General features: G+C 39.4%; 1 protein-coding gene across 1 annotated transcript in view; it reads left to right on the top strand.

Annotated features, from left to right (window-relative positions):
* LOC124134553 (protein O-linked-mannose beta-1,2-N-acetylglucosaminyltransferase 1-like) overlaps positions 1-22,194 on the top strand; it is a 53,659-nt gene extending 31,465 nt beyond the window's left edge. The window contains exons 4-21 of the mRNA XM_046499445.2: positions 3,425-3,552; positions 3,731-3,796; positions 4,832-4,945; positions 6,031-6,148; positions 6,791-6,889; positions 7,154-7,281; positions 7,829-7,899; positions 8,767-8,842; positions 9,626-9,751; positions 10,650-10,708; positions 11,897-11,969; positions 13,345-13,473; positions 15,189-15,379; positions 16,957-17,065; positions 18,169-18,240; positions 18,374-18,415; positions 19,410-19,477; positions 20,706-22,194. Of these exons, the coding sequence (XP_046355401.1) occupies positions 3,425-3,552; positions 3,731-3,796; positions 4,832-4,945; positions 6,031-6,148; positions 6,791-6,889; positions 7,154-7,281; positions 7,829-7,899; positions 8,767-8,842; positions 9,626-9,751; positions 10,650-10,708; positions 11,897-11,969; positions 13,345-13,473; positions 15,189-15,379; positions 16,957-17,065; positions 18,169-18,240; positions 18,374-18,415; positions 19,410-19,477; positions 20,706-20,769 (1,733 nt within the window). The 3' untranslated portion in view covers positions 20,770-22,194. The remainder of the gene's footprint in view (positions 1-3,424; positions 3,553-3,730; positions 3,797-4,831; positions 4,946-6,030; positions 6,149-6,790; positions 6,890-7,153; positions 7,282-7,828; positions 7,900-8,766; positions 8,843-9,625; positions 9,752-10,649; positions 10,709-11,896; positions 11,970-13,344; positions 13,474-15,188; positions 15,380-16,956; positions 17,066-18,168; positions 18,241-18,373; positions 18,416-19,409; positions 19,478-20,705) is intronic.
* Positions 22,195-23,124: the final 930 nt, after the last annotated feature.

Genomic DNA, 23,124 nt, shown 5'->3' with positions numbered 1-23,124 from the left:
CCACTGTACGTGTGGTATTGACTGTACTCTACTGTATGTGTGGTATTGACTGTACTCCACTGTATGCGTGGTATTGACTGTACTCCACTGTACGTGTGTTATTGACTGTACTCCACTGTATGTGTGGTATTGACTGTACTCCACTATACGTATGGTATTGACTGTTCTCCACCTTATGTGTGGTATTGACTGTACTCCACTGTATGTGTGGTATTGACTGTACTCCACTGTATGTGTGTTTACTGTACTCCACTGTACATGTGGTATTGACTGTACTCCACTGTACGTGTGGTATTGACTGTTCTCCACCTTATGTGTGGTATTGACTGTACTCCCCTGTATGTGTGGTATTGACTGTACTCCACTGTATGTGTGTTATTGACTGTACTCCACTATACGTGTGGTATTGACTGTTCTCCACCTTATTTGTGGTATTGACTGTACTCCACTGTACGTGTGGTATTGACTAATCCGTATGGACAGCAACCATCTCACCTATGAGTGTTCAATAAGAGTTTGATTACATGGACTATTGATTGTGTCAAGCTTGATGTTTATCATGTTTATTCAGCCCTAATCACATGCTAATGGAATTATTATAAATAATACTAATATGTTTACCGTATTCCCCATATTAATCACCCTGCTCCAATATGCTCCCTTGACAAACCTCTAGGCCAATCTGTAAGTAATCTTTATAAGTGAGTGAATATGGTTTTACACCGCTTTTAGCAATATTCAAGCAATATCATGGCGGGGGACACCAGAAATGGGCTTCACACATTGTACCAATGTGAATCAAACCTGGGTCTTCGGCGTGACGAGCAAACCCTTTAACCACTAGGCTTATAAGTTCACCGCCCCTTATGTTTATGAGCACCTCCTACTAAGACTATGAACTTACATAACAGTCTATATTTTCATGTCAATATTACATATATTTGGAGAAAACAGTAGCACATGAGGGGTATATTATTTCCTTGTACCTGTTGCAGCTAATATTGAAAAGCTTTAAACTATGCTGTTCAGTACCAGGTCGATCTCGGAAAACAAATCTGTACTTGTTTTGTATCATAGGCTTCAATATGCATTCCCTGTGAGGTTTCTAAGTTGTCAGGGCACTTTTTACAGTGAATATGGTATATGCAGGTAAGTACTTCACAGTGATCGACTGGTGGTTAAATTGCTACTTCAATAAATTGCTCTTGAAGGAGCATGTGAAAATATGATATGTAGCACCTGGTGATAATGACTAAATTGCTAGGACAGGAGAGTGTCATAGATTAACTGATTAACTATATACATAAAGTGTAGGAGGGATTTGTTCAAGTATATGTGGCAAACGGAAGGAACGATTAATCAGAATGTATTATTAGTATTGTTGTTATCTAGTGCCTTTATGCAGTCCATACCAATGCTACAGTAGAAACTAACTGTTTTAGTCTACTAGTCCTTATGATGATAACACATAGCAAAACCCTTAAAAAGGACAAATTTCTACTAGTCCTTAGGATACATTAACTATTGGGCAGTTTGACAAGGACTGGAGGAATTAAGTGCCAATTTCTAGCTATATGACAGTCACAGCTGTCTGTGAATAATTGAGTCTGGACCAGACAATCCAGTGATTGACATCGTGATCATTTAACCGTGCATCAACCAAGTCAGCGAGCCAGACCTCCCAATCCCTCCTGTTACGACAAGCATAGTTGCCTCTTATGGTTAGCATGGTTGCTTAAGACCAATTCTACCGCAGATCTTCATGGGTTGAAGAATAGGAAAAAAGATGGTTGCATGTAGATATGACAAATACTTCTGTTGTTATTTCTTATCATATATATTATTTTTTACACACACAATTAACATCCACGATGGTGTACATCTGCTTCCTGATGGCTAGGTCAGACAGTAATACGGTCAAGTTGGATGTGTCGAAGTCGAACTATTTCTAGTTAAGAGAGCTAAAGGTTTGAGACAGCCTGGTTTAAGGCTGCATTTTTAATATCAATAGAAACATGAGTTGATGTGCGTCTAGGTAATTGTTATGGTTAGTTTGTGGTTGGGGGCGATCGGGTAGCCTAGTGGTTAAAGTGTTGGCTCGTCACGCCGAAGACCTGGGTTCGATTCCCGACATGGGTACAATGTGTGAAGCCTATTTCTGGTGTCCCCCGCCGTGATATTGCTGGAACATTGCTAAAAGTGGCGTAAAATCAAACTTACTCACTAGTTTGTGGTTGGTGAAAGTGCACCGGTGTCTGAAATAACTGCCTGCCCGCCTGCCCATGGCTGGTAACTTTTCTGACGGGCTGCATGAAATTTTCTTCCACCTGCCCAACTGTTTTAACACTACTCATGTATTCAGTTTAATTATTACTCCTTGTAGATTCTCAAGTTAATGATTGCATTATTGCAACTGAATCAAGAGACTATTTGTCTCTTATCTTTTGCAATTTTTCAGTATTTATAATGTCTGAATGCGGGCAGGTAGCTTTAAAGATGGGCAGGCAACACGTCACCTGTCCGACTGTCTTGTTGGGTTTTTTAAATTATTTCAAACACTGAAGCACACCAATAGATAAACAGTTCTTGTTACATGATGATATTAAGACGATGTAGTGATCCCAAGTTACAATGAATGATAACTTGATTCATGGTATGCAGTGTTTGAAAGTGTGTGTACTTCTAAACAGTAAGGTAATGACAAGGGCCCTTGTATATTATGCTTAATTTTGAACATGATTGTGCACATAAATACTACCATTTATTTTCAAGACAATATCCAAATTAGCAAAAACATTATTATCATGATAATAGAGGACATTTGCCTCAGATTGGAGGACAGATTGCCTCAGATTGGAGGACAGATTGCCTCAGGTTGGAGGATAGATTGCCTCAGATTGGAGGACAGATTGCCTCAGATTGGAGGATAGGTTGCCTCAGATTGGAGGACAGATTGCCTCAGATTGGAGGACAGATTGCCTGAGATTGGAGGACAGTTTGCCTCAGATTGGAGGATAGGTTGCCTCAGATTGGAGGACAGATTGCCTCAGATTGGAGGACAGATTGCCTCAGGTTGGAGGACAGATTGCCTCAGATTGGAGGATAGATTGCCTCAGCTCTAGGCTGAAATTAAGTATTGCTCTAGCCTCCATTTGGATTTTATTATTTTTCTTTTAGAGATATATGTTATTAAATAATATAGCTTTACTTCTTTACTCAGTCTAGAATGCATCCAGCACTGCTGTCCAGGTAGACAGCATTGGTCATACTCAATAGTCCACAGTTCTGAATGAATAGTGGATTATGTAATGCAATTAGATTTGTCGATAAAGCAACTAGTCCTTTGAGATTTTCACTAGTCGGGGACAATGGACTATTGGCTATGTCTACTCCACTATTATGGTCCCTGTTGTACATGTTGCAGACTCTGTTGACAAGGCTGCTGGTGGTGACGGCAAGGGCAGTGTGGTCGAGATGAGGCAGTCCAAGTCCATCTCCATCGAGGTTGTGTCCAGCAAGGAACTCGTCTTCGTCTCGGTGGACGGGACAACTGTGAGTATGGGTTATCAAGTAAAGGACAAACTCCAAGCTTACGTCTGGGATTGTACAAATTACAAGAACAAATAAATAATATATTGGGTTGCATTGTCCAGGTAAAATCGGTTCTTTGTGTGCGCAAAGCCTCTGTTGCCACATTTGTACAACTGACAAACATGTTCTCTGTTTTCAGATACTCCATGAAAATGTGTTTGAGCTCAATAGGGGCATGCATGTCGTCGTCCTGAATCAAGCAACGGTAGGTTCACTCTGCCTGTTTATTCGTGTTGTCAGTGTCCTTTCAAGGTCAGTCCCGTGAAGATCCGGGGTAGAATAGGTCTTCAGCAACCCATGCTTGCCGTAAAAGGCGACTATGCTTGTCGTAAAAGGCGACTAACGGGATCGGGTGGTCAGACTCGCTGACTTGGTTGCTGCATGTCATCGATCCCAATTGCCTGGATCGATGCTCATGATATTAATCACTGGATTGTCTGGTCCAGACTCGATTATTTACAGACCGCCGTCATATAGCTGGAATATTGCTGAGTGCAGCGTTAAACAACAAACCAACCAACCAACCAACAAACCAACCAACCAACAAACCAACCAACCTTTCAAGGTCATAAGGACCACAGGTAGGGCTGGGTCGGGTAACTCGGGTACCCAGGTCGGGTGGGTACTGAGTAGGCCCCGGGTACCCACAGGATTACCGGACCCGTGGTTATAGTCACATGATATTTGTCTAATGACTAAAATTATCTGGAACTCTATGGTTACACTACAAGTCATTAATGTTCGCTTTTTTTCCTGACTATTCCTTCTGATTTGTCATATGGTTGAATAAAGATATAACTTAAGTCAACTTCAGTGTATGCATGACCAGATTGTTTAATACATGTATCTAAATACGTTTTGCCAGGGCTATGCTAAAAAAGTTCCCAATCGGACATTTTGAGACATCTCCTGAGACCTACAGTGGGTACTCAGGTAGGGTAGAATAATAGGGGGTGGGTACCCGGGTTGTAAATTTGGACTCGTCCCAGCCCTTACCACAGGTCCTATATTTTTCATGAAATTGTGTTTTATCTTCACTTCACATAAAATCCCCCAAAGTATTCATGATCCCTATCCTTTTTTGTTCAGTATATATGTATGTTTGTCATCATGGTCAGCTATGTGCCACCAGTCCAAGATGAAAAGGTATCATGACTTCACATGACATACTTTTCCTCGGCTGATGATGACAATGGTCTCCCAGTGTTTTCATTGTCTGAATGTTGTTTGTTTTCCCCAGGGCAGTGTGATGGCGAAGCGGGTGTTCGACACGTACAGTCAGCATGAAGACGAGGCCATGGTGTTGTTTCTCAACATGGTGTCGGATGGCAGGATCATTATCTTCACCATCAAGGTGAGATACTTTACTTACAATTGAGTAAAGCATCGGTTCTAGGTAGGAGGCTTCAAGCTATCTTAAGCCAGGGTTAGAAATTCATTCTTCGTTTCACTAGTCCACAACAACAACAACAACAATAATGATAATAATTAAAAAAAAAAAAATAAAAAAAAATAATAATAATCTTGGTTCGCAGGCTCCACCCGCATCATCATAAAGTTCGCTGCACGTTTCATTTTTGTTTCCATTTTTAAAAAAACTGAATAAATACTTAAATATTCCATGTCCAATGGTAGTCAAATGCTGTATTCCTGTATTTTACTCATCAAAGAATACGTTTATGTAGGGAGGCCCTTTCCCACAACTGTTTATTTTGTTACACATCTGTTTATTTGGTTACATACTAGTTTGAACAACAACAAAAAAAAACGCCCGCCCACACTATATTTTCAAAAGCCATTGCCTGACAACCGATTATTTTACTTTTTTTAGCCTAATTAATGCATATTTATGACACCTAATCCATATCCTAAGATATGCTTATACATGTAGCTCATGGAAACACAACTGATGATGACTTCCTGTCATAGTTCGCCATGAACTCACTTACCACCAGACCACAAGGCTGCATACATTTATTCACTCGTTGGAGCCTATCAAATGGAATCTCTTGCAATATTATTATAATAAATATGTTGTGGCTAATATAGATTCCAATGTGTCCCTAATTCTCACATTACATGCAACAATATTTTTACACATAAGTCAACAGTAATATGATTTGTGAGTCAAAGTCAGTGTATGCATGACCAGATTGTTTAATACATGTATCCAAATATGTTTTGCCAGTGCTATTGTGAAGGAAAGCCCAATCGGACATTTTGTACCTATCTCTTGAGACCTAGAGTGGATCCCCGGGTAGGGCAGGGTAATAGGGTGGTGGGTACCCGGGTAGTAAATTCAGACTCGTCCAAGCCCTACCCTGATTATGTTTTTTGGTTTGTCTGCATCATACCCATGAATGTTGAGCTACACTTGATAGCCTGAAAGAAAAGATGGAAAGATGCTTCAGAACGTAATGTGTTATCATTTTATTTCAGGATGAGGCGTCATTCCATCTTAAGTCTGTGGCTCGCACATTCTTACGGAACCTAGGCAGTGAGAATGTTGAAGCTCTCAACTGGCGGGATATGTGGTGTTTTGCTGCGACCAAGGGAGGTAAGTGTTGTGATGTAACTTTCACGACTGAAAGAGTGAGTGAGTATGGTTTTGCGCCACTTTTAGCAATATACCAGCAATATCATGGCAGGGAACACCAGAAATGGGCTTCACACATTGTACCCATATCGGGAATCGAACCTGGGTCTTAGGCGTGACAAGTGAACAGTTTAACCACTAGGCTACCCGACCGCCCCTCACCACTGAAAGAAGGGAACAATGAAGCTCCGACAATGTAGTATTTCAAAGAACTGTCAACAAAACAACAGTTGACAGGAAGACATGTTTGAATTGGTTATATTTCTGTTTATACGTTTTTTTATTTATGTCTAATGCCGCACACTGCAATATGTCAGCTATATGATGGCAGAATTATGTCTTGAACAGACAGTCCAGTGATTGATATCATGAGCACCGATCTACATATTTGGGACACAATGATAACTCATCGACCAACTCAGATGATTGTCTTTCATATGTGGCTTGATTATATCTTACTATCTACCTGGAATTATTTAAGATATACAATTAAAATTTCCCATTTTGTATTTTCCTTAGAATATTTTTCTTGTGCATGAGCAGACACTTTTGAATGTGAATGGAGGACTAGAAACATGAAGTATCCATATTTCTATATCTTAGGCAAGAAGTTGGGGGAAGCACATGGCAAATCCCCCAATCTGTCCTCTTGGGGGGAGCGGGCAGCCTTCAAGGTGGACATCCCACTGTCCAGCATAGCAGGTGGGTACAGAGTTTTGTCCCTTGGGTGTAGCAGGATGAGTTTCAACAAAATTGGTAAATGTCTAACACCCGCATCACTTAAGGTTTTCCTGATATTTTCTTGTGACTTGAGGAGAAATATAAGAAATATGATTCAAAGCACTGTTAAAATGCACTGACTCCAAATTTTGATTTAATTCAGATGTCATTTGCACATGAAACAACTCAGGATTTGTCTTTCATTTTATGAGCAGTTGAAGATGTGTTATGTTGTGTCCATTGTAGATGCCGAGTGTACGTGGCCTGACGATGATGTCGGGCGGAGGAGGAAGGCTTTCTGTAGCAAGGTGGAGGGGTATGGCAGTGTGTGTAGCTGCCAAGACTCCGCCCCCATTGTCTTCACACCGGAACCGGTAGGTATATAACTATATCTTAGGTTTATGATAAGGGGATTAAGCTTTGAAAAAGCATCATTTCATGCAAATCTCAGGCAATCTGTGCATGTAAAAGCCACTGTCACCTGATGATCTGGCAAGTATTTTTTGAGCCTATAGTAAATACTAATTAACTGCCATATATTCGACTATAATTGCCTTTTTCATGATGTAAACGGGGCGGTCGGGTAGCCTAGTGGTTAAAGCGTTCGCTCGTCACGCTGAAGACCCGGGTTCGATTCCCGACATGGGTACAATGTGTGAAGCCCATTTCTGGTGTCCCCCGCCATGATATTGCTGGAATATTGCTAAAAGCGGCGTAAAACCGTACTCACTCACTCACTCATGATGTAAAACTATTCCTTGTTTGGGTATTATGCGGATCATATTTAGTCAAATGATGAAAACGTAAAGATCCAGAAGTCTTGTTTTTCACGTGGTAAGAGTTAGGGGTTTTGATGCAGTATAGGTTTACGTTTCTTTTATCTGTAATTCTGTATCGGTGTATTTACAATTTATGTTTCAGCTGAAAAACAGTAAAATAGCCTCTGTTCCAGTGGCAGTTATAGCCAGCGACCGACCCCATTACTTATATAGGTGGGTGAAATAGGTCATGCTGTGGATTATGTATAGGATAAAACACATCCGAGGGTTGTTATGATATTTAAAACCCGCATCCCGAGGGATTTTCTGAGGGAAAGGGTTTTAAATTTTTATGTTTCGAACATACTTTCCATGAACCTTAGGAAACGAGCGTAAAATATCTGTTGCTGGCGTACGGATCTTGAAAAGGACATTCTAAAAAGCAGTGCGGCTTATCAACACCTCTGTAGCCTTATGGTACACTCACTGGGCTACAGATATGAAGGTTGCGAGTTTGATCCTCGGGAATAAAAAGAAAACATTTGTCATTTGATTTTACATTTCATTACATGTTACAATCTGAACGGAAGTTATATTAATAAAATACCCAGGACATTATATAAAATCCCTGTGATATTATAACACATCATATAGCAAATATGACTTGAATATCCTATAAAATCCCGGGGATATTATATAAAATCCCAGGGACATTACAACGTCCCTGTTTATGAGATTTAACCCAACTGGAGAACAATAGGATGACGTCACCGGAGGTTTATAAGTTCAGTTTATTTTTAGTCTTTTCTGAAAGATTAATCATGTTAATAGATGTTCCGCTAGACAATTCAGAGATAGGATCTGCATCACTTGATGTAACTTGAACATTGTTCAGAATGGCGTTAGACCTCACTCACTCACTCACTCACTCCAGGTGCAGCCTCTGTTTTCAGACACTGGTGTCAGTTCCTCTATTGCTTGTTTCTATTCACCTTGTGGCTGTGTAGATGCAAGTGTTATTAAGAATCCTGGCTGCTCCTTTAGTTCAGGTGTATATCAGATGTATTTACTTTTAACTCTCTCTGTTTCCACATGTGTCAGAATGTTGCGGACCCTGTTGTCGGTGCCAGGATCTAACCCCAAGATGGTCACAGTCTTTATTGATGGCTACTTTGAGGTATGGTGTAAACATTGGGTAGTGGATGTTTTAAGTGTAATTGTTTCAGAACATGTTTTAAGCGGAATAAAAGAATTGCTTCTCAGGCAATGTCTTTTTAAACTATAGTACTGGTGGTGTTTTGGGGTGTTTTATTTTGTTCAGACTAGCATGTAACCAAATAAACAGTTGTGTACCATCAACCTGGGAAAGGGCCTCCCCACGTAAACAAGCATACACACTCCTATTGCCCCCAGGGCGGTCGGGTAGCCTAGTGGTTAAAGCGTTTGCTCGTCACGCCGAAGACACAGGTTTGATTCCCGACATGGGTATAATGTGTGAAGCCCATTTCTGGTGTCCCCCTACCGTGATATTGCTGGAATATTGCTAAAAGAGGCGTAGAAACCATACTCACTCACTCACTCACTCCTATTGCCACCATGACCATAACATGAGATGTGCAGTAAAATATTAGGATTTTTTATGTTTTTTGGAAAATGGAAATAAAAATGAAACGTGCGGCCCACTTTATGATGATGTGAGCGGTGCCTGAAAACCAAGGCCATTATCTTTTTTAGTCTGATTGTGTCAGTGTTATATTAAGTGAATGTCATTGGAACTAAATGCCTTTATTTCATGTTTAAATCATAGATTTTTAATTGACTACAATATTGAACTTTTAAGATGTTATTTGTGTTCATGTTTTAGTTGCTATAAAAAGAGAAGGATATGATTCCAACTGTTAACAAATTATTTATTTTGCTGTAGCCTACATTTTTTTAATTTTGTGACTCTGTCATATAGGAACCACTGGAAGTTACCAAGCTGTTTGGGTTGAGGGGAATACAGCACACACCCCTTGGAATCAAGAACGCCCGCATTTCCCAGCACTACAAGGCCAGCATGACAGCCACGTTCAACCTATATCCTGTAAGTTAATGACCAGATTGTTATCGTTAATGACGAGATTGTTAACGTTAATGATGAGATTGTTAATGTTAATGATGAGATTGTTAATGTTAATGATGAGATTGTTAATATTAATGATGAGATTGTTAATGTTAATGACGAGATGGTTAACGTTAGTGATGAGATTGTTAATATTAATGATGAGATTGTTAATGTTAATGATGAGATTGTTAATATTAATGATGAGATTGTTAATGTTAATGACGAGATTGTTAACGTTAAAGATGAGATTGTTAATGTTAATGATGAGATTGTTAATGTTAATGATGAGATTGTTAACGTTAATGATGAGATTGTTAATGTTAATGATGAGATTGTTAATGTTAATGATGAGATTGTTAACGTTAATGATGAGATTGTTAATGTTAATGATGAGATTGTTAACGTTAATGATGAGATTGTTAATGTTAATGACGAGATTGTTAACGTTAATGATGAGATTGTTAATGTTAATGACGAGATTGTTAATGTTAATGATGAGCTTGTTAATATTAATGATGAGATTGTTAATGTTAATGATGAGGTATTTTTGTTTGTCTGATGACACAGTTGTAATTAGCACTTCCAGGGATTCGGAACAAATAATATGCTATTTTCTCATTACTATATGAAACATGAAAGGAGAAAAAACATATTCGCCAGCACAATGGCAAGGTACTTTTTCAAAGCTTTCTATAGCAAAGTTCAACAAGTTTGACAGTAAATTAAGATTTTTGCTTTGTCAGTTTTCACTTCACGACTTATCATAAGGGCATGATTTTTGTAGCGTTTAGTGACAATGTTGTAAACGATACAAATTAGCAATGGTTTCAATGTGAGCACGAGATGTTCACTGATGATATCCTTTGTACATTTACAGAATGCAGAGTATGCCATTGTCATTGAGGAAGACTTGGACGTGTCCCCAGACTTCTTCAAGTAAGTTTCCTGGGAGATTCTTGTTAGCATCTGGAATCTCAGCATGTGTGAAATACACAACATACATGGTAGTTATACGAGCAGTAGTAAGGCTGGCATTTTATGAGGGCTTCAAATTGTTTCCCATCAACTTTCATTCATGTTCTTCATGGTAATTGTCAAATCAATGAATTTACCTGTGATTTTTGGATAAGGATTTTATTGGAGTTTAATGAGGTAGAGGATCAAAACTGTGAGTTTAGGTACATTATATCTAACCTCAGTATCAGTTTTATTGTACAGAGTTGAGTTGAACTGATGTTATTGAAATATTGTTACTTATATAAGCCGAGAACTGAGATGGACAGGTTATAAGGAAATGTGAAATGTACTTGGCATGGTTGGATGACTGACATGACTAGGTTCAGTCTCATGAGATGACTCGAGGCAGTTATATGGTCGGATTCTGATACGTTGCAGATTCTCAGATCTATATCAGATTCCACATTTGGGGCAGATATTGTGATTTATGTTTATGTTAATATTTATTGCCAAGATTAATAACTGGCAATTTCTATTAATAATTGGTAACTTCTTTTTTATATATTCCTAATGATTCGGCATTAGGGTCTTTCGACTGTGGTTTCTTCCTCTGACCGCCATAAGAAAAATATCAGTTTCTGAGGTGTCCAGCTACATCGTCCTTGACCGATCACTGTGTCTAATAGTAATAGATGTTAACCTGACATGACGTCTGCATAGGCAATGAGTCGTGACGTTATCTCAAGCATTTGAACTGATTGTCCGGTCATGGATTAGATACTGACATGACGTCAGATCACAATGAGAATCTGCCACAGATCTGAGCATACACCACTGATTAGAGTCTCGCCATAGATCTGAGTCCTACATATATATTCAAATACACGTGTGAAAGTCGAAGGTGATTGAGGCTGATTTCTGTCACAAGTCCACCCAAGAGGTACACATTCGGTGTGAGGGTTTGTTGTTTAACACTGCAGTCAGCAGTATTCCATCTATATCACTACGTGTAAGTCAGCTATACCACTAGACCAAGCAACCAGTGACAATCGGGGCAAGTGACAGGCATACACCTGATCACCTGGGGAAATCCCCATGGGGTTCAAGAGAACAAAGAATATGCATCTAAAGGATAGAGAGTGTAGTGAGTGGTACTGCCTGTTGCAGCTACTTCAGCCAGACACAGCACCTGCTGGAACAAGATGAGAGCCTGTACTGTGTGTCAGCCTGGAACGATCAGGTGAGTCACCTTGTACAAAACATCATACCTCCGAACCGCCTTCGTGATCTAATGGTAGAGTGTCCGCCCGGAGAGCGGAAGGTCAGGGGATCGATCCCCAGCCACGTCATACCAAAAGACGTTAAAAGATGGTACTTGTTGTTACCCTGTCTGGCGCTCAGCATTAAGGGGCTAAAACAAGGACTGGTCGGCTCGGAGTCAGTATACTGTGTCTGAGTGGGGTATTCATGTTAAACTGCGGCATGGTATCTCAGTGAGCTAGCACTATAAATCGGCATCAGTCCAGACTAGTACAAGCAGCCACACACACACACACACACATACACGTGCATGCACGTCGCTATATATAAGTGCAATAATCTTGGACGCGATGTTAAACCCCATTTCACCTCACCTCATACCTCCATGTCAGAATGATACCTGATTGGTCCACGTGATCTTGATAAAATACTGTGTAACCCGTCTTGGAGGATGATACATTCTCAGCGGGGGAATAAATCTCTTATACCCCGCCATGAACAATACAGGCTGCAGGTGGATTTCAGAAAGGCAGAATAAATCCCTTATATCCCACTTCAAAGCAAAAAACTACACGCCTTTTTCGAGTCAATGGAAGTCACGTGACATAGCACAGGTTGATATCAGCTCAATCGAACATCTGTTTTCTATCAATTTTGAATTTGTGTTAATTCTTTTACAATGTTACATTAAAACATGTCGGTAAGATAAATTCAGTGTAGCGGGATCACGAAGGGTACATGGGTTTTATGCGTCCCTCGTCAGGAGGAGAGGGATGCTTAAAACCCTGTGTACCCCTCGTGATGCTGCTGCAACTTATATTGGATCTTGACTACTGTGGAGTTTTATCTGGGTCTCCAAACTTGAAGACAAGACTCCCTTGGTCTGAACATATTGTCTGTAAAACCTATGTTTTCTTGTAATTTTATTGTTAATGGAGAGTTATGATTTGACACACAAGAAGCCTGGGGTTGAATTCTGGCCACTGGAATTTGCATTTGCTGAAAACATGAAATTTGACATATTTGTTCATTGAACGTGTTGAAATCAGTCGAGCACAGTCTCACTTTGGGAGTTGATGTCAAATGAAAGTTATCAACAGAAGAAACAAGGAACGTGTACTCAAATGTTTAAAAGTTACTACGGAGAAAATAACATCTGTTGTGTTTTTCTGCAAAATGGGATGGAACTCCTCATTTTTATAGATGAAGTGTTTAACTGCCAGTATACCACTGTGTGTGCATACCTCTGTCTCACACCATCAGCATTAAGAAACCCAACTGCACTTGAAGTGTGTAGATGAGCATTACAAACTGCAACTGCACCTGATCTGTGTATGCCCTATGTTACTGTGCAGGGCTATGAGCACTCCTGCAAGGACCCGGCCCTGCTGTACCGTGTGGAGACAATGCCCGGGCTAGGTTGGCTGCTGAAGAAGAAGCTGTACAAGGAGGAGTTGGAGCCGCAGTGGCCGACGCCGGAGAAGGTGGGTCACAGAGAAGTGCACAACCAACAATGTTAATGTTCCCTTCTCATGTTGTCCAACCCGTGAAGATCCGGGGTAGAATAGATCTTCAGCAACCAATGCTTGCTGTAGAAGGCGACTATGCTTGTCGTAAGAGGCGACTAATGGGATCGGTTGATCAGGCTCACTGACTTGGTTGATGTACGTCATCGATCCCTATTGCGGGGATTGATGCTCATGATGTCAATCACTGGATTGTCTTGTCCAGACTCGATTATTTACAGACCACCGTCATATAGCTGGAATATTGCTGAGTGGGGCGTTAAACAGCAAACATCATCATCATCATCATCATCATCATCACCATCATCACCATCATCATCATCATCATCATGTTGTCCATTAGGTGATTCATTGTTTATTAGGACATGTGAACACTAGGATGAATGGACCACCTCAGTGGTGAAGTGGATAGATGGTATGCCCAGAGATCAGAAGGTTGTGGTTCGTACTCTGGCTGTGTCATACCATATGATGTTAAAAGATGGTACTTGTTGTTACCCTGCCTGGTGCTTTTCATTAGGGGGATGAAACAAGGAATTGGCGTCTTGATGCAGTATACTGTGTCTGAGTGGAGTATCTATGTTAAAAACTGCAGCATCTTGTCTCAGTTGGCTAGCACAATACAAACCAGGATTAGTCAGGACAAGTACAAGCAAGCTCACGAGTAAGTGAGCGTCGCTGTGTGAGTGCAGTAGTCTTAAACACATTGTTAAACCTAATTTCACAACACATGACCATGGATGAAGTGACCACATGGTGGCAATGACTGTTACATGTTACAGCAACGACCACATGGGAGCAATGACTATGTTACATGTAAGAGCAATGACCACATGGGAGCAATGACTGTGTTACATGTAAGAGCAACGACCACATGGGAGCAATGACTATGTTACATGTAAGAGCAACGACCACATGGGAGCAATGACTATGTTACATGTTACAGCAATGACCACATGGGAGCAATGACTATGTTACATGTAAGAGCAATGACCACATGGGAGCAATGACTATGTTACATGTTACAGCAATGACCACATGGGAGCAATGACTGTGTTACATGTTACAGCAATGACCACATGGAGCAATGACTGTTACATGTTACAGCAACGACCACATGGGAGCAATGACTATGTTACATGTAAGAGCAACGACCACATGGGAGCAATGACTGTGTTACATGTAAGAGCAACGACCACATGGGAGCAATGACTATGTTACATGTTACAGCAATGACCACATGGGAGCAATGACTGTGTTACATGTTACAGTAATGACCACATGGAGCAATGACTGTTACATGTTACAGCAATGACCACATGGGAGCAATGACTGTTACATGTTACAGCAATGACCACATGGAGCAATGACTATGTTACATGTTACAGCAATGACCACATGGGAGCAATGACTGTTACATGTTACAGCAATGACCACATGGAGCAATGACTATGTTACATGTTACAGCAATGACCACATGGGAGCAATGACTATATGTTACATGTTACAGCAATGACCACATGGGAGCAATGACTATGTTACATGTTACAGCAATGACCACATGGGAGCAATGACTATGTTACATGTTACAGCAATGACCACATGGGAGCAATGACTATGTTACATGTTACAGCAATGACCACATGGAGCAATGACTATGTTACATGTTACAGCAATGGGACTGGGACATGTGGATGAGATCAAGCTTTATCCGGAAGGACCGCGAGTGTGTCATACCCGATGTGTCCCGCACGTATCACTTCGGCTCCAAAGGCCTCAACATGAATCCCTACTTCCAGGAGATCTACTTCAAGAAACATTCACTGGTCACATTCTCCAATGTCAAGTTAAAAAATATTAACAGGTAAGGCCCCCCCAAAATAATAGTCTTGGTTCTCAGGCACCGCCCGCATTATCATGAAGTTCGCCGTCCGTTTCGTTTTTGTTTCCATTTTAAAAAACAAAACAAAAAAATCCTTAAATATTCCAAGTCCAATGGAAGTCAAATAATGTGTTCCATTTTTTTACTCATCAAGGAATACATTTATGTAGGGAGGCCTATTCCCAGGTTGAATGTACAGAAGTGTTTACATGGTTACATACTAGTTTAAAAAAACAACAACAAAAAACCAAAAAAACCCACTGCCTGCTTGCACTTTATTTCTAAAAGATATTGCCTGAGAACCAATTTTTTTAAGCCTAAGGAAAGCACAGCATTGACTGTGTCATAGATGTTTTTATGTTTTTTAAGAATGATGGAAGATTGAGTCTAAAACATTAAATATGTATAACCCAAACTGGCTTCTGCCTGAGATATCGGTTTGGTGTCATCAAGCAATATCTCCTAGGAGATATCGATGGATTACATCACAGTGCTTTGCAGACTGTTGAGATATCATTGGTAACCATGATGTCACAATCAAATGACATCACTATTTTTACTGACTGAACCGTGCGCGAAATATGCATATGTCGGAAAGCGCATGTTAAATTCCCAATTTAAGTAAGTACGTACTGACTAACATTCTCATCATAAGTTTGAAATGAAAGCGCCATGCTTATGAAGCTGTATTCAAGCTGTGAGTCGTTGCTCTAGCTGAGATATTTTCTCACGGGTTCATAATTCTATATACACCGATTAAAAAAATGGCGCTTCGCTGTTGATAGCAACATAACAATCATTACAAGATTAAAAAAGACAACAGAAACAGCTTCCCACATTAGGGTAGTGGATGACAGGTTTGTTAAATCTTCATTAGAAATTATAATGACTTTTTCAATATAATTACAACGTTTTCCATCTTATATTATTGAATATCTGCGAGTACCGGCACATGTCTTGCAGTCTGACTTCACAGTGTGTTTTGCCTTTCACTTCCTGGTTCGGCTTATCTGCGGGTCATATCATTTTCTTTCATATTTCAATGGTCAAGTTAATACCTCGGCTTATCTATGGGGACTGCTCATCTGTGGTCATATACGGTAATCTCTTTGCCTTTGAAGCTGGTGAGCTGTATGTTTTACACAAAAGACACTCCAAATTACTGTTTACAAGTTGAAAAAGTTGGAAGAATGACTTTGGATAATAAATAGAATCTCACCCTTGTGTTCTTCGATATCAAATATATCAACACATTGATAAAACAATCCTCTGAGATTTAAACGTATGACCATGTGTTGAGATACTTCATATGAAAAGACACAAGAGTGACATTCTCTATATATACACATACAGCAGGAATTCCAAGTGCACTCTTTCACACCTCCACCACAGCCTGCTGTTCAAGTGAAATGGATTCTTCCATTGCTAGCAGAATGTCTACTTTCCCAAAATGTGGTGTTCACACAGATGTTTGTTAAGTTTGTTTATCAGTATCTGTACGTGGTCCAATGTCTGCATGGTGGTGACACAGTGCTCACTGACTTATCTTCCTGTTTCAGCATTCAGAAGGAAAACTACGAGGAGGTCGTTAAAAGTCTCATCAAATCGGCAGAGGTGTTGGATCATAAGAAATCTCCATGTAGTGAAGACTTTATTCCTGTTTCACAGGTATACATGCAGGGCTGACCTCTAAAGTATGATGAATGTTTAGCAGTTATAACCTGAAACCTGAAACAGTCATTCACATTGTCATACTACATGACTGCTTCTGACTGAATAACTAAGTCTGTCAAGGGAGTTTAATAGTTAGAACTGTAATCTGAAACAGGCAGTCACATTGTCATACTACATGACTGCTTCTGACTGAATAACTAAGTCTGTCAAGGGAGTTTAATAGTTAGAACTGTAATCTGAAACAGGCAGTCACATTGTCATACTACATGACTGCTTCTGACTGAATGACTAAGTTTGTCAAGGGAGTTTAATAGTTAGAACTGTAATCTGAAACAGGTAGTCACATTGTCATATAACATGGCTGCTTCTGACTGAATAACTAAGTCTGTCAAGGGAGTTTAATAGTTAGAACTGTAATCTGAAACAGGCAGTCACATTGTCATACTACATGACTGCTTCTGACTGAATGACTAAGTTTGTCAAGGGAGTTTAATAGTTAGAACTGTAATCTGAAACAGGTAGTCACATTGTCATATAACATGGCTGCTTCTGACTGAATAACTAAGTCTGTCAAGGGAGTTTAATAGTTAGAACTGTAATCTGAAACAGGCAGTCACATTGTCATACTTCATGACTGCTTCTGACTGAATAACTAAGTCTGTCAAGGGAGTTTAATAGTTAGAACTGTAATCTGAAACAGGTAGTCACATTGTCATACCACATGACTGCTTCTGACTGAATAACTAAACCTGTCAAGGGAGTTTAATAGTTAGAACTGTAATCTGAAACAGGCAGTCACATTGTCATACTACATGACTGCTTCTGACTGAATAACTAAGTCTGTCAAGGGAGTTTAGAGTCATTTTAAACAGGGGTTCTTGGTTATCATGACTCATCGCTTTATGGCTGGAATAACGCTGATGCAACGTTAAAGTCTAACTCACTCACTGTTCTCGTGCCAAGTCAGCAATAAACTGACACACTCCTGGAGGTGGGCAGTGAGGTTAAGGTATCTTCCTGTAAGCTGTCAACTGCAAGATGACCTAGCTATCATTGGATAGGACTGTCATGACTGATCGTCTTTCTTTGTATTTCAGGATAAGACATATGTTATGTACATACAGATGAATTCACCAACAGATTATGTTACTTGGAAACAAATAGCAAAGGTAAGTGTTGCAAAGGTATTCTCTGCCAGTTGTAAAAAATATGAATGATCATACAAATGTTGTAAGAGAAATTTTTAGGCACATTTTAGAATACCTATATTATTTTTAATCCTCTGTTTTGTTGTTATTTCAGTGCTATCATTTATGGGATTTAGATGTCAGAGGATTTCATAAAGTGAGTATGGCTTAAGAATGTAGAATGTAGTAGGGGGACGATACACTGATACATCGGTGGATCACCATTCTTTACTTCTCGATATAAGTATTGATCACAAACACTAACACTAACTAGTAGTGAAAGTAAGTAGTTAGTGCTTTTAGTTATGACTATTGTTCAATTGTTTCATTGTTTTGTGATGTGGCCCGTGGAGATGTGATGTCATCTCAATGTATTGTTGCAAATAATGGAATATGACTCTAGGGCTGGGACGGGTAACTCGGGTACTTGGGTCAGATGGGTCCTGAGTAGGACCTGGGCACCCACAGGACACGTTGACATTTTGTTCCCAACTCTTGAGACCTGCTGGGGGCACTGGTGGCCCAGTCGTCTAAGGAGCTGCGATTCTCTGTGCAGAGTTGCGTCCCTTGGGCACGCCAGAAACCTATGATTGTGGGTTCGAATCCCGGTTCGCCCCGATTATGTTTCTAGGTTTGTCAGCACCATACCCGTGCTCGTGGGTTTCACCGAAGTGGTAAACGTCTGAGATCTGCATCACTTCGGGCTTTCCTCCCACATTAAGCTTACACGCCGCGATATAACTGGAATACTGTTAAAAGCGGCGTTAAACCAAACTCACTCATTCACTTGAGACCTGCTGTGGGTACCCGGGTAATAGGGGATCAGGTACCTGGGTAGTAAAATGGACTCGTCCCAGCCCTATATGACACCATCCATTGTTCATGTGACATAGTTCCAATGAAATACTCACTGAGCATGTCTCACTTGAGATCAGGAACCCCACATTATTCAACAGTTTCCTAGAAAAGAACAATACATAGAATTACCTACACACAATTACGAATTGCCTGTCTCTTGTGAAATAATCTTCCTATTCCCTTGCCAATGTTTGATATTCAAAATTAATAATAATTTAATAGAATCCGTAATTCCTTTTGGTTGTTAATTGTTCTCTGAAAGGTTGCTACTAACACTGGTGTTATTATTTCAGAGCATGTGGAGGTTGTTCTATAAAGGGAATCACCTCATTATGGTGGGGTCACCTGCTTCTCCATATGCGTAAGTATTCTATAGGTCAGCCATGATGTTATTGCTATGTACATATAAAACAACAGGAACTAATTTGATATTCACCGGTTGGGTATCCCATGTTAGGTCCCATGTACAATATATCAGGGACATCTCATGTTACAAAAATGCAATTTTTAAATTGGTTATTGTTTGGTCAACTTTGCAGTATATTTCAATACAACCATATGATTAGATTGTCGTTTAAGGGAACAATGGAAATACAGTGATGATTTACATGAAATAAATATGTCAAAAACAACTGTTACACTTAATGTGTACCAGCTATTGAGATGATCCCTCTTTCCTTAGTTAGGCTCTCTACAGCGGATATTACCGTAATCTTTTACTACAGTGCGCAGCCAAGTATAATGCACACACCCTTCTAACGGAGTCAGTATTTTGGTAAAAAAAGAAATTTGAATATTATGTGCAGAAAAACTTTTTACCGTAACCCTTCAGAAAATTCCGGTAAACGAATGAGTGATAAGAAATTTGGTCAGTGCAAATTTGAAATTTCAAAATGATTTTTATCACAGTGCCAGCTGGCTAGGCATCTAGATTGAGGCAAGGCTCATTTGACTTTATTTGCAGAAAATGTATGTACTTATGTAGTATGAAATAAGGAAATGAGATAATATAGGTGTTTATGTACCAAATTATTCTTGTAATAGTTATTTCGGATGAAATGCAATGTTTCACTGTTAAACATCAATGCCAGGCCGGCTTACAAACTGCCATTGGGACCTGAGACAGCTACGTATCCCCTTTCATATCCCCTAATTTTTGGTAACGGTACCAAGCGCTCATATTATAGATGACGGTATGTGTCAAGAAGCGCTTTCTTGTTCTTTGAGTTTCCCTACCCCAGTATTTTAGCAAACCATGAATTGGTTAACAAGTCTTGCCTCTCAAGCATTTGTCCCTATCTGTGACCCATCCCTGGATAGACATACATTCTTACGATTGAGTAGTACAAAAATGCTGAAAGAAAATAAGGTTATCCACCCCCATAAATTATGTCTCTCCACACCACTCCCTCCCCCCCATACTTGCACAATATCATCTATCATCCAAACTGCTGTAATAGTTCAATAGTCTTTAATACATTTAAATGTCTGTACATCAGATGTTAAACAAAAAATTATCATCCACTGAAGTAGTGCTTGCGTGAAAATTAATATTTATATTTTAAGCAAATGTTTTCTTTTGTTTTCAGTGAATTCAAACCAAAAGATCTGGTACCATTATTTCTGAATTCAACAGAAGTGGCAAGAAGGTAGCATTGGCTGACACAACCAATCAACATCCATTTCTACATCAACCAATCAGATTCAACATGAAATTCAGCCAATCAGCTGTCAAGATCTACCATTCAAATCAAACAGTAGAAGTCATTAATATATCTTGTGACAGCAGAATATGCTTGCAGTTTCCTTGTGTGATATTATCAATCCATATAGATTTTAATGGACAGGATATTGTTATGTATTATTGACTTAAAGGTGCAAGATTGGGTCTTAGTTTGTCAAATAAATTATATTGGAGTTGTATTTGATGTGGGAATACAAATACCAAAATATCACATTGTCCACCCTTCCCTTTGAAAGATATTAGCCATTAATAAAAGGTGAAAACCTGACATGGCTGTCTGATATAAGTAGATTCAAATAAATTGTGAAAAGATGATGCAACGCATGAACAGACGGAAACCCGTCTATTCATTATGTGAAACATACATCAGTTTTTAATTTGACATAATCAGTGAATAAGGATTGGTGGTTTAAGGGTCCAGGACGTTGACAGTTCTGGGTGTTTTTAAATCATGCATGAAATAATTTCCGAATGTGACATCACACCTTTACTTCTTGCACGATTCATTTCTCAAACCAAAACAATAGAGTTAAGCAAAGCGATGCCAACAACCAAAGTGCTGCGCAGAATAAATTGGCTTTGGCCATGGTTTTATCAGAGGCAAATTGAAGAGAAAACTCATGTGTTATTCTTATGGGGGAGTAATTGATGACCTGCTAATGAGCCTACTCCTACAGTGTAGTCACTGGAGCAGAAACTTCTCTGGTGGAATAAGTGAGCAGGGCAGAGTAAGTGCAGGATTTATTGGCTGTTGTTTGTAAACAATGCTTCAGAATGGTCAACGTCCTGGCGCTTTTAGTCTTCAGTCTAGCATACATGGAAGTTGTGTGTAGACAAAATGTTTCTGTATCATAATATGTGAAAGGCACATAGGCCATTTAGATCATGCAATTCTGACCTTGCACCTTTAAAATACATGATTTCCTTACATTTAACATATCATGTCTCATTGAGACAGAGATGACATATTTGTGATGTACAGAATGTGGTTAGGCTTAAAAAAATAAAAGAAATGGTTCTCAGGCAATGACTTTTGAAAATATAGTGTGGGCGGGTGGTAGTTTTTGGGGGTTTTTTTTGCTTGTTCAAACTAGTATGTTACCAAATAAAAAGTTGTGTACCATCAACCTTGGAAAGGGACACCCTTTATTTAAATACAAGCATACAAACTCCTATTGCTGCCATGACCATAACATGAGATGTGCAGTAAAGCAGTGTGCATGTAAAGGGAAGTAACTGCGTGCTATATTAAATCGCTTAGATATTAGGATTATTTATGTATTTTGAAAATGGAAAAAAAAAAAAAACGTGCGGTGGACTTTATGATGATGTTGGCAGTGCCTGAGAACCAAGACTATTGTTTCCTTTAGCCCAACATGATTCCACATGATCCAGGTGGGTGAAACACAAATCCAGATGTATACTGCAAAGATTATTAGAAATATTCAATCTTTTTATGTATTGGAACAATAATAAATGTAAGCATGTTACACATGGCCTACACCATGTGTCGCATGACGACTGAAAACATTGCTGAGACCCCACCCACTCATGTGACACACATATCATGCTGTCAGTTTCTGTTTGTCCATGGTGCCAAAATGTTGATGTGTTTAAATTTGTTTCATAACCTGATGCCATCCTTCCTTTTATTTTTGTATTTTATGGTTTCTTTTGTCAAACTAGTTGATATGTATTTTAATTCCATGTAATATTACTCTTAAAAGAAGTTAAAGAACACCTGATTCTTTCATATTACTATAGATGATCTGCCCTGGCCTGACAGTACCGTATTTTCTTGAGTATAGTGTGCACTTTTTTTTCCAAAAAACACAGCTGTGTAGAAGGGGGTGCGCATTATACACGAATTTATGAGTTTTGATGTTTTTTCCCCCATGGAAAGACATTACCGTGAGCACGTAACACAGGAAATACCACATCAACAAATCCATACTGAAGTACGCAAATTAGTCATGTAATTACACTGTCTGGCTATAAAAAGTGTTCTTTGTATATCTGGACTTATGTTTGTAACTTATTTTATTAATTTTATTCAAAATTCCTTTTAATATTGTTTTAATTAATTTCGGCGAAATCGTGTGTGAAGCGATCTTCCGATCGCACAACTCACCGCTTGGAGATGAAGCCAAGCTTTATTGTACTCACAATTGTTAATTTTTATCTTGATATCCCGTATATCGCCGTCTATAAACCAACCCCCGCCTATAAGGCGACCTCCCTGTACAAGCCTTCACAATTGATGC

This window comes from Haliotis rufescens, unplaced genomic scaffold (genome assembly GCF_023055435.1).
Source record: "Haliotis rufescens isolate VD_foot unplaced genomic scaffold, xgHalRufe1.0.p SCAF_2, whole genome shotgun sequence".
Classification (NCBI taxonomy): Eukaryota; Metazoa; Mollusca; class Gastropoda; order Lepetellida; family Haliotidae; genus Haliotis; species Haliotis rufescens.
This window is presented reverse-complemented; position numbering and strand designations above follow the sequence as displayed.